General features: G+C 44.7%; 1 protein-coding gene across 1 annotated transcript; it reads right to left on the bottom strand.

Moving 5' to 3' along the window:
* Nucleotides 1–2,784: 2,784 nt before the first annotated feature.
* On the bottom strand, nucleotides 2,785–9,136 carry LOC119286478 (probable NAD kinase 2, chloroplastic). The gene is made up of 8 exons (XM_037565861.1): nucleotides 8,597–9,136; nucleotides 6,387–8,267; nucleotides 5,408–5,529; nucleotides 5,172–5,313; nucleotides 4,864–5,085; nucleotides 4,323–4,397; nucleotides 3,482–3,583; nucleotides 2,785–3,305 (listed from the first exon to the last, which is right to left on the bottom strand). The coding sequence occupies exons 1-8, from the start codon at nucleotides 8,771–8,773 to the stop codon at nucleotides 3,102–3,104; spliced, it is 2,925 nt and encodes a 974-aa protein (XP_037421758.1). The 5' UTR covers nucleotides 8,774–9,136; the 3' UTR covers nucleotides 2,785–3,101.
* Between the last annotated feature and the right edge of the window lie 1,932 nt (nucleotides 9,137–11,068).

The raw sequence follows: 11,068 nt of genomic DNA, 5'->3' as shown, positions 1-11,068 counted from the left end.
TTAATAAACTATTTTGCAAGTCACGGACAGTTTTTGACTATTTAGGATATTTTTCAATTCATGAACACTCTTTGAATTGGCAAATTTTTGTTCAATTTCATTAACATTTTTAATACACGAACTTTAAAAAAGTTCATGAATATTTTAATATTTCCCGAACAAATATGCGAGCATGTTTTAAAAATCACAAACATTTTCTGAATCCACGAGCATTTATGAATTATTAAACAATTATTTCAAAAATCATATTTTTTTTTATTTTAGGAACTTTTTGAATCCCAAATTATTTCAAGTAAAAAAAGAAGACGAAAAATAAAAGCGAAATTTGAAAAACAGGCCACCCGGACATGGGTCGGCCCAAACAGGCGTGTTTTGTCTTCTCCCAGCAACATTTTTCAAATTCGTGAACATTTCACAGATTTTCAAACATTTTCTAAAATCATGGGAAAATTGAATTCATGAACATTCTATACTGTTTATAAACATTTTTCAAAAATTATGAACATTTTCTAAATCAATTTTCAAAAGTTGGATGGCTTGGGGCTCGTCGAAGGTCGTCCTCCCGGTGAACCGGTAGGGGCGCCCTAATGTGGTGCCCTTCCCGTTGATGTTCACCGTAGCCCGAAAGTGATGGATGGCATCACTTGTGTGTTCCAGGTACACAACATATTTCGGGGGTTCATCTTTGTCAAAAGCACGGCGGGTGAGATTGGCAAGGATGGCTACAAAATCTCCAAGCTCGGATGAAGTGGTCTCGTTGTAGACGATGGGACCAGGCATCTTGGTGGTTTGGATATCAGGCCGCAAGTGAAGGCTATGAGGTGCTGAGTAGGGGCAAGGCTTCCTTATAAGCCAGCGGAGTCTTCTATTGCACGCTTGTGGATGGGACAACTCAGGTGTCGGCCATGGGCGCACGGCCCTAGGATTCCTGTTGTTGGTAGACACTTCCTTAATACAGAATTCCAAGCAGTCACAAGAATTTGAGTACAAGACCATAAAGGTCCAATGAATATAACAAGGATCTTTAGTGGTGGATGATAGAAGCGACTCGTGGATCTCCAACGTTGATGGGACTCCATTCCCACAGGAATAGCTGGCCTGGATAACTCCTATATCGCGTGGCTGCTATATTCGAAATCCTAGGTTGCGAGGTGTCCTCGTAGTGCTCTTCTCGTAATCTGCCCAAGACACTAGCTAGGAACAAGCTAGTGAGTACGTTTGAATGTACTCGCAAAACACAATCAATATTTCTAGAATCGACATTTTTTTTGGAAATTGGTGGAACAATTTTTGAAAATTCAAAAACATTTTTTTGATTTAATGAACATTTTTTGAAATGCATGCTCATTTTTTGAATCTGTGAATATTTTATGGATCAATAAACTATTTTATAAGTCACGAACAGTTTTTGGATTTTGAGGATATTTTTTAATTCATGAACATTTTTTGAATTGGCAAAATTTTGTTCAATTTCTTTAACATTTTTTCATACACAAACTTTAAAAAATCATGAACAGTTTTTTATTTTCCAAACATTTGTTTTCAATATAAAAATTACGAACATTTTTTAGAAGTCATGAACATTTTATGAATACACAAACATTTATGGATTTTCAAACATTTTATTTCAAAATTTATATTTTTTAATTTGCAAAACTTTTTTGAAGTCCCAAATTGTTTAAAGTAGAAAAAACGAAGACCAAAAAGGAAAACGAAAAAATATTAAAAAAACAGGCCGCCCTGACATGGGACGGCCCAAACAGACACACTGTGTCTTCTCATGCGCACAGAGCATAGTATGTATAGAAGGTGCTACCGCATGGGCTGACCCAGGCAGGGATTCCCGTATGTGAAATATTTTTTATCACTTATAGGTGGCATCGGTGGGTAATATTTGGCAACTTTTAATGCAATTTCGGTGACATATTGCCGGAAGCAATAGCCTATTTATTATTAGGTATATAGATAGATGTAGATATAGATTAGCCGTTTGTTAGTTCGTTCGATGATGCGAAAGTAAACAATAGTGTAGCCTAATCGGGAATGTTTAAACCTACAACTAGTACGACATAGCTAGAAAGACCCATCCTTTAGTTTAAAAGAAGAAGAAGAAAAATTGATCGTTATTGACTAAAAGGTACTCCCTCCGTCCGGAATACTTGTCAAAGAAATGGATATATTTAGACGTATTTTAGTTCTAGATACATTCACTTTTATCCATTTTTGCGACAAGTAATTTCAGACGAAGGGAGTATGATGTCTAGCCTCATATCTCAACGTAAAGATGCAGCACCAACTTGTTTCAATAACTATTTGAAGCAAATGCTGTGACAGCACAAAGCACCATGCTTAACTTCTACTGTAGATCAGGATTCTGAATCTTCCTCTGTGAAAAGTCCATGTTGTTCTTCTCGTGCATTTTTTCACTTCAATTTTGCTAGAATTTCTAAATCAGGAGGGATGATGTTTTAGGAGAGACGGAGTCCACCTTTGCCCTACAATGCTACTGGAACTCATGGAAATACCACAACGGTGTTCGCATGTTCCAGGAGGATGCCGGTGCGTCTCCTGGATGCTCACAGTGCTCATGTCATGTGTTGGTTGGGCTGTCTAGGGTCCTAGTCATATAAATGTATTGCCTAATTTTTTTCATCAGATCGGTTTTTTGATTGCATTGACTAGAGCATGCACTTCACATTATGTTCATGGTAAAATCACTAGAGGTATGTGTGACATATCTTGATCCTTCAAATAAAATCTTCACAGAGTAACGCTAAGTTGAAATACGAAAAGTAGCCATCAGCTTCAATATATATGTCTGAGCAAAAATAGACCGGTTCATTAGAATGGGCTATCATCTTCGCGTGGGCTGTCATCTTCTGCTAGGCCCAGAGATAACGAGCTATACTGTTGATTTACAAAGCGGATAATTACAAACACTATCAGTGTTACCATCACCTGCTGTCACTGTCACTGTCAGGTCAAAAAGTCTGCTCGTCTCCTGTGATGTTACAGATGCTACAGAAAAGATAATCTATCTTCTAACACAAGGAGGTTATCTATGTATAGAGCTATGTATGTACAGGAACATATGCTAGGGTCTAGAGCGCCTTCTGGTCCAGCCTCTCGTTCCAGTTCAGGCACCTGATCAAGCTGCGGAACCAGTCGCCTGTTTGGTCCGATTTGTTGACGGTCGGCAGCGGGTGCTCGCTCATGGATATATGAACGGAGTCTCCTCGTGATAGCTGCTGCCGCCTTTTGCCGTCGAACGACACCCACGCGTTGCTTCTCGCGTCGTCCGGGATCTGGTAATAATAACAAAGTCAATCGATCAGTGGAGCAAGACGTATTGTTGGATAAACATGGCCAGGGATATTCTAGAGACATAAGAATGCCAGAATTTATCGGGATGAGATAATGGCATAAGATTACATGACAATATTAGGCATTTCACCATCCATCTATTGGAGGATTTCCGTACCTTCAATTCAAGCCGTGCAGAGTCAGGAAGGATGACAGGTCTAAATGACAGCGAGTGTGGGCAGATTGGAGTGAACAGCATACATGGGACATTTGGATGCACCTGGACAGCAAAAACCACAATGACCCCAGTAAATAACTTGTTCTTTTCACTTGATATATCGAAGTACGAATGGAAAAGGAACAGTTGACTGGGAAGAATGAAAAGGTTGCTAAACACAAGTAGTGCGATTGTGGTGCTCAAAAGACAAAAGTACAGGTGACATAGTGCATTTGAAGGAAGCACTAGACCAGCAAAGCAGACAAACAGGCCATAGCATCACTTTCGTTATTCAACCTTGAGGTATGCGTTGCCCCCAAGTTTTTAAAATACAAGATCTTAACTGCAGCAGGTAGATTGAATCTTGCTCACAGGCAACAGAGGAAAACTTTGTGTTATGATTGAGTAGATGGTCTGTATACAAAATGAATGCACTAGTATAGCTTGTGAAAAGCATTTGTAGTTTAAGCTTGTCAAAAGGAACCACTAAACAATTCCGCAGTGGAAATCAAGGACAAAGAGCTTTCCAGATGTTCATTGGTCTGGCTTCGTTGAAACAGGTACAGGATGCATGACAGATGGAAGTTTTATTTATATAACCAAAATTCTGTCTTAAATGTAAAAAATATACCCATATGCTGCATAACTGAGAAATAACATGTCACATGGAATGAAAATATAACACAAGAAACATGCATTAGGTGAATCTGGAAAATGCTTTTGTTTACATGCCATGACACAATTTAAATCAATGCTTTTGCTCAGTTCTTCCTAGTAATATAACTTGCAAAAATTAACCTACCATTGAACCCCCTGCTGCTGTAGAGTATGCTGTGCTGCCAGTTGGTGTTGCTACTATCACACCATCTCCTTGAACCTATATATATTCCCATTAATTCAAAGTAGTTGAAGTTACAGTGGATACATAGTAGTACAACAATCCTGAACATCTAAATAAATACAAGCATCAAACAGTAATATAATCTCCACGACTACAAGATCAAGAGTAGCAAGTAGACTCAGCGACACTAATATGTGATGATTATACTGCAATAACCGTTTCTTTCAGGGCACCAAGTGATAAAAGTATGAAACAATGAAGGACAGTTCAGTTTGGAGAAATTTTGAAACATAAGTGACAACTGGCTAAACTTTTCTAGCATAATACAGAATTTGGAGGTGCCACCCATGAAAATTGAGTTAATTCAATATTTGCCATTGTGAACTTTGCGTAGCCAAAAAAATCCAGACAGAAATATAGACAAAGGGCAATGATGCATAGTTACCAAGGAAAAAGGCACAAATAGAGACATCTAGTTTCTAAGGCTTTATACAGATCTTACCTTAGTGATAAGGTGGTTATGCTCATAGCATTCAATTTTTGAGAGATATGGATTAGAACCCCGATCAACAACAACTTCATTTAGCACATCAAACACTTTCCCGGGCATTGCTTTTCCATTTCGAAAGATTACACAGCGTAGACGCATTCTAAGGGTTATATAAACTCCAAGTGTATTGTTCCCATGGATGACAGCTCTCATATCTTGCCTGAAACCTTCAAACTGAAGTGAAGGAAATGTTACATGCTTAGACTTGACAAAAGAAGGTCATAGGATAAAATTCTCTTAGAATGGAGTCTGAAACATACAATATGTGAAGTCAGAAATCCAAGAGATCCAAGATTGAATGAGACAACAGGGGGTACAGAAGTCCTAAATAAGTTTGATGCGTGCAATATGACCCCATCACCACCCAAGCATGTGACAAAATCAACTCTCTCATGAAGGTCGCTGATTTTGGTACAAAATAATATTAGTAAATAGTAATGCAGAAATTAATATACAGTTATATCACTCATCAGACTTACATATGTTTCACTTATACCTGGTATCTTGAGTATAGAAGGTTTGCACAAAACCATAACCAGGAATCCTCGCAAATATATCATGAACATCAGGCTCCACAAGAACATTCATCTTTTCTTGATGATGCAGAAACGAAGCAACCTGAAAAGTAGTATACAGGATATCAAATGATGTGTATGTTGCCAAATAAGAAATAAAATTAGGTAGAAGTACATGAAATGTATATCCTAAGTGACTATCAAACAGCTTGGATAGTTGGAGTAGATAACTAAGTCTTAGACAAACTTTGACACTTACGAAGACATGTACCAAAGAGCATGGACTGCATGAGTTACAAAATTGGGAAATAGGTAACAGATACGTTAGCTACATGATATAGACTGGCTGGCACACATGAATGATTATCCCTACCATGAAGTGAGATCTACAAGTCAATCTACCTCACACAAAAGAGATACAGCTGTTTTGAATTTTAAAGCAAACCCTCATCAATCAGGCAAAACCTTTCAAGAACTTAAACTCTAAAGAAGAAAATTCAAACTATAGTAGCTCACTTAACTAATGCTCTCTTTGATACAACAATACTAAAATTCTCGCAATTAATTCTGTGTAGTTCCACATCTCACTACAAATCCATGGTGTAAGGTAAGTTTCTGAACATAAAACTAGCACTGTATCTATAATTTTATCAAATACTCCCTCTGTTCCTAAATATAAGTCTTTCTAGAGATTCCAATATGGACTACATAAGGAGCAAAATGGGTGAATCTACACTGTAAACTACGTCTATATACATCCGTATGTAGTCCATATTGAAATCTCTAGAAAGACTTATATTTAGGAATGGAGGAAGTACATAATTTGCATGACGGAACTTTATTCTTTAAGATGAGTAGAGTACATTTTGCTACCAAATACAAAAAAAGAAAATATGTATTTATATATGTATGATATGCAATAAATAGATATATACTAAAAAATGGGAATTGTGCATCCACCTCTTTAGCCTCTTCCATGAGCTCATCACCTAATTTCTTCAACAGTAAGACGGTCTTTGGAGGAGATTTCCACATAAGCATCTGTTGCTGGGTGCTAGGATGAGTAAAAGCTAAAGATGATTCTGTTACTTTTTCTCTAGTACAAGAGAATCCATCTGTACGTACTAGAAACATCTCAGCTTTTCTTCTTGACTGAACTCTGACAACACCAGTTGTGGCACAAATACTTCCATCAATTGTATCTGATGAGTATCTCTCAAGATAAGGACCACCATTCTTTTCAGATGGTTTTTGTGATCCAAGCTGAGCATTCCCATTGGGATTGCTCGCATTAGACGTTTTAGGATCAATAGTTAGGAGTGAAGCTTCACTTCCCTTTTCTTCAAAAGAAGTGGAGGTTCCATTGTTCGAGGGTTTTCCATTAGTGATACCTGAAGAAACCGATAATATATAATCATTGTCAAGTAATGTCCCATTTGCGTTTTTCAAAACCATCATGTCTGCTGCTTCACAATCAATGGCCTCATTATGTTCAGCTCTGAGATTTTGTTTTCTCCTTGAGATCATCAAGCTACTCGATCGTCTTCGAGAGTTCAGAACAGATTTTGGATAAACTCTTTTGCTTCTAAAAAATTTGGTCATCTCCTTTCTAGAGAAAACATTGCAAGTAGGAAACTGTGCCTTAAGGGGACTAGTCTCCAGTTTAAAATCTGAAAGAAGTTCTGTCCTGCTGTCATGCATTTCATCTTGTTCAGTGCTTTGACCATTGGGAAGGGAATTAGTAACTTCCAGATTATTACTTGTAATTTCTATGTCTATATCATGTGCTTCCCCAGCATCCACGGTTCTATCAGACTTCACTACTGCACCATTTTCACTACCATTTGACGAGGAACCTGGGCCATTTGTCGGATCATTCTTCAGCGCCTTACCATTCACAATTGGTGAATGCTTTTTGGTGGCCAGTCTCTCTGCACGAGTGGCATACTGCTTCCATCTGGAGACCATTGCAGATGTCCTATTAATCCCTTCCTTGCTATGAAGATAAATGGGCTTCTTCGTTCCATCTGACACAAGCGCCGCAAATTGCTGAACCTGTTCAGCTGAGGGAGCAGTCCCGATCTCAACTGGCATGTTGACCACCTCTATCTTTCCAGATGAGACAGCTTCGCCAACTGCTGAAAGATATAAATCATCCTTAACATCTTCCTCCCGGAGATCGACAATAGTTCGGAATCCCTTAGCCAATAACCACGCCAGACCCTCCTCACTGACTTGCCCTCCCCTCCAAAATGCGACCTCCAACTCATCTGTCTCCGAATAATCTGGCACAGCTGAAAAGTACACCGGAAACCAATTTGCAAACAATGTTGGACAGGGATGACCATCAACCCTTGCGAAACCCGCATCATAGCAGGCATTCTTCAACCTTTGCAGCCTCATCCAGATATCCAATCCTCGGGGCTCATTCGGTACAAGGTAGCTAGCAAGTGCAACCTGCATGCTCTCACAACACCGCTTCATATCACCACGGAACAGGGCCAGCGGCGGAATCCTATCCATCGTGCTGTGCTCAGATCCTTGGAATGCGCTCGCAACACCTGACCGCCCTGCAAGCACCTCAGTCCTACCCCGGTTCAGCAATGCCAGCATGCAGCCAAGCACAGCAGCAACCTTGTCCTCGAGCACTGGCAGGTCCTCGGATGGCACATCATACCGCACAGGGCACTCGCCTGTCTCTGGATCACAGAGCGCCGACATGACAGCATTTTGGAGCTGCTCTGCGGCACGGAATATGCGGCAGTATGCCTCGATCTCTGCGATGTCACCAGGCACTGGACCCACCCACAACAGCTGGGATAAGTCCCTTGTGTGAGAATTCTGCAGCAAAGAATGTGATGCATCAGTTACGAAGCAACACTACAATATCATATGGAGCTATCGATGCAATCAAACAAGCAACAAAGTTTCCACTTCATTTCTAGCCTCAAGCCAAGTGCTCGATCAAATTCCCACAGAAGCCATATACAGGCTAGAACCATATACAGAAAGCATCTGTCATCAGCCATCCACCCCATAAATGGGGTACAATTTGCATATCGAAGGTTCAAGAAGTAGCAGCCGCTAAGATCGCTAGACCAAGAACAAGGGCGGCGCCCCGAGTCGCTTCGACGAACTGTTCCACGGAATGCTCGAGAACGGCAACTAACCTGGGAATCGAGCCCGATCCGGGAATTGAAGGACGACGCCCGCGCGGCGACGCCACGGCGCGCCGCCGCAGGGCGCCAGCACCACCACCGGCCGGCGGCGACCCAGGCGGCACGTTCGCCCGCGAGCGGCGGGAGCGGGAGCTTGGCGGGCCCGTGCCGCGCGCAGACGGCGAGCATCACGCGCGCGCGACGAGGACGAGCGGAGCGGGAGGGAGCGCGTTGCTGTCGAGGCCGCCCGTGGTCTCGGCGTGCCTCTCGATGGCATCCACAGGTGAGGGGGTGGAGTAAAAACTGCGGCCTCTGAGGGAGAGAGGAGAAGAATCCGAACTACCGGTAGGGAAAACAAGATGCGAACTGGCAAAACTCTCCGCGGCAGGTTGGTCACGCCGCCGCCATTGTGGGTGGCTGTGAGCGGATTGCCGTCGCCGATCCCAGATGGAGCGCCCACACGCACACAAAAATATGAGGAGAAATTGCAGAAATGTGATGGGAAGGGGAAGCGGGCAGAAAAAGAAAGTTGGGTGTTGGGGTGATCAGAGTCTCTTTTCTCCGAGATTGACATTCTTGGAGGTTTGCTGAAAGGATGAGGTTCTGTTTTGGGGAGGATATCGTGGACCACATTGTGTGGTTTGGGTTTTATGGACTTCTGTAGAAGTTTTGCTGATGGGAGGAAAAGAAAAGGGTGAACAAAATTATGTGTGCCCTTATGGATTTTTAGGGTAATGATGATGGTAATGGGGCCCTACGACCCCCACATCCTTCTTCGAGGCGACCCGGGGGGGGGGGGGGACCCTATTTTTTGCACCGCCTGCACCTCGCCACCGCCGTGGGCCGCTGTCGGGCACATACTCTCCTGGCTCGCCCCCTCCTCCCTGGCCATGGCGTGGGTGCTCCTCCGACAGATTTCCTTGGCTATGTGGTGCTGTGAAGGTCCGGCGGCGGCTTGGCATGGTGGCTACAGTGGAGGTGTGTGCCTCGTCCGGTGATGGGACCTATGGCTACGGCGGCCTGTGGTCTTGCCCACATCCTAATTCGGTTCCTGCTGCCGCAGGCATGGTGACGCCGGGCCTCCATGGTTGTTGGGCACCGCGTTGATGCAACAGTTGGTGCTGGTTCGATGTGCTGTGCGGTGGTGCACGGTGGGAGGCGTGGTGGGGCGGTGGTCATGGCGAGTGCAGGCAGCGGTGTGGCAGCTCGGGCGTGCACGGCAGTGTTGTCTGGAGGCGATGACGCGAGCTACTGACCAGGTCGACGGTGGCATTGTGATGGCTCGGCCTGGATGGAGTTCCTAGGTTTAGGGTTTAGGACCTCGGTTACCTCCTCGGTTTAGGGTTTAGGGTTTAGGACCCCGCCATCCGTGCGTATTTCGCTGGGCTCGGGCCGCTCTGCGCCTGCCCTGCCGCCGCCGCCGGGACCACCTCCATCTGGGGCGGTGCAGCTGTGTCGTCCGTGGAGCTAGGTGGTCCGCCCTTCTGCAGAGCGGGTGGTGGTCGGGCCGGGGTTCTCCGTCCCCTTCTTGGGCCATGCGATCGCCGGCGCCCTACTGCGGCAGGCGCAGGGGCCGGCGCCGGTGGAAAGGTGCTTCCTTGGGGCCTCTGAGGAGCTCGCCTGCATGGAGGCTGACCTCGCGCGCGCAGTCGTGGTGACTGTAACCGGAGACAGGCCGGAAGTGGATCTTGCATCGGCAGCTGCGGCATTACACGCAGAGTTTGGAATCGGGCCGGCCGACATGTCTATCCGCCCATACTTCCCTAAGGATTTCCTGGTGATTTGCGAGTTGTCGTTCGTTAGGCAGCTGATGGTGGAGCGGGGGAGGCTTCTTCCAGCTGGTTCTCCCTCTCCCTGCGTCCTTGGCTCTGGCAGGGGCAGGCCTCCGGTGCCGCCATGCCTTTCTTAGTGCCTCTGGAGCTCCGGGGTGTGCCGACGCATGCATGGACGAGGTGGACCGCGGAGGTGATTCTGCGGGGACTGGGGTTTGTTGTGCAGGTCTCGAGCAGCACGGAGAATCGTTTCGACATGGCTGGATTTAGAATGTGGCTTCGCACGGACGATCCGGCTAGAATCCCGGGTCGTCGCCTCATGTTCGTCGAGGATGTTGGGATCTACGTTAGGGTGCGTCGACTGCAAATTAAAATTTTCCTACGCATAGAACAACCAAGAACATGCCACGGGAGATGGATCACAGTTCGTTACCACTAGACGCGCAGTGCCGTGCAGCGGAAGAAGAGTTGGGGCAGCGCGTCCGCGTGGATCGCCTCCTCCTCGTCCGATCTCCCTCGTACAGCCGGTCGTCGGTTCCCACGTACAGGTTCGCTGGAGCGGCGCAAGTGCATCACCTCTAACGGTATCCGCGCGCGCAGGAGGAACGTCGTGCGGCGGACTGTTAGGTCCGATCACACAACCAGCAAACACATGCAAACCCTAGTGACAGCGTTGAAGCGATCAAAATCACATGAGTGTGCGGCACCTCCA

Source organism: Triticum dicoccoides, chromosome 4A (assembly GCF_002162155.2).
Source record: "Triticum dicoccoides isolate Atlit2015 ecotype Zavitan chromosome 4A, WEW_v2.0, whole genome shotgun sequence".
In the NCBI taxonomy this organism is placed as follows: domain Eukaryota; kingdom Viridiplantae; phylum Streptophyta; class Magnoliopsida; order Poales; family Poaceae; genus Triticum; species Triticum dicoccoides.
The sequence above is the reverse complement of the archived record's forward strand: the minus strand, read 5'-3'. Positions and strand labels throughout refer to the sequence as shown.

Coding starts and splice junctions, on each gene's coding strand:
- LOC119286478 (XM_037565861.1), bottom strand. CDS start 8,773: ATGCTCGCCGTCTGCGCGCGGCACGGGCCCGCCAAGCTCCCGCTCCCG. Junction 5,314..5,407: donor TTCTATACTCAAGATACCAG/GTATAAGTGAAA, acceptor TACCAAAATCAG/CGACCTTCATGAGAGAGTTG. Junction 3,306..3,481: donor CTGCACGGCTTGAATTGAAG/GTACGGAAATCC, acceptor TATTATTACCAG/ATCCCGGACGACGCGAGAAG.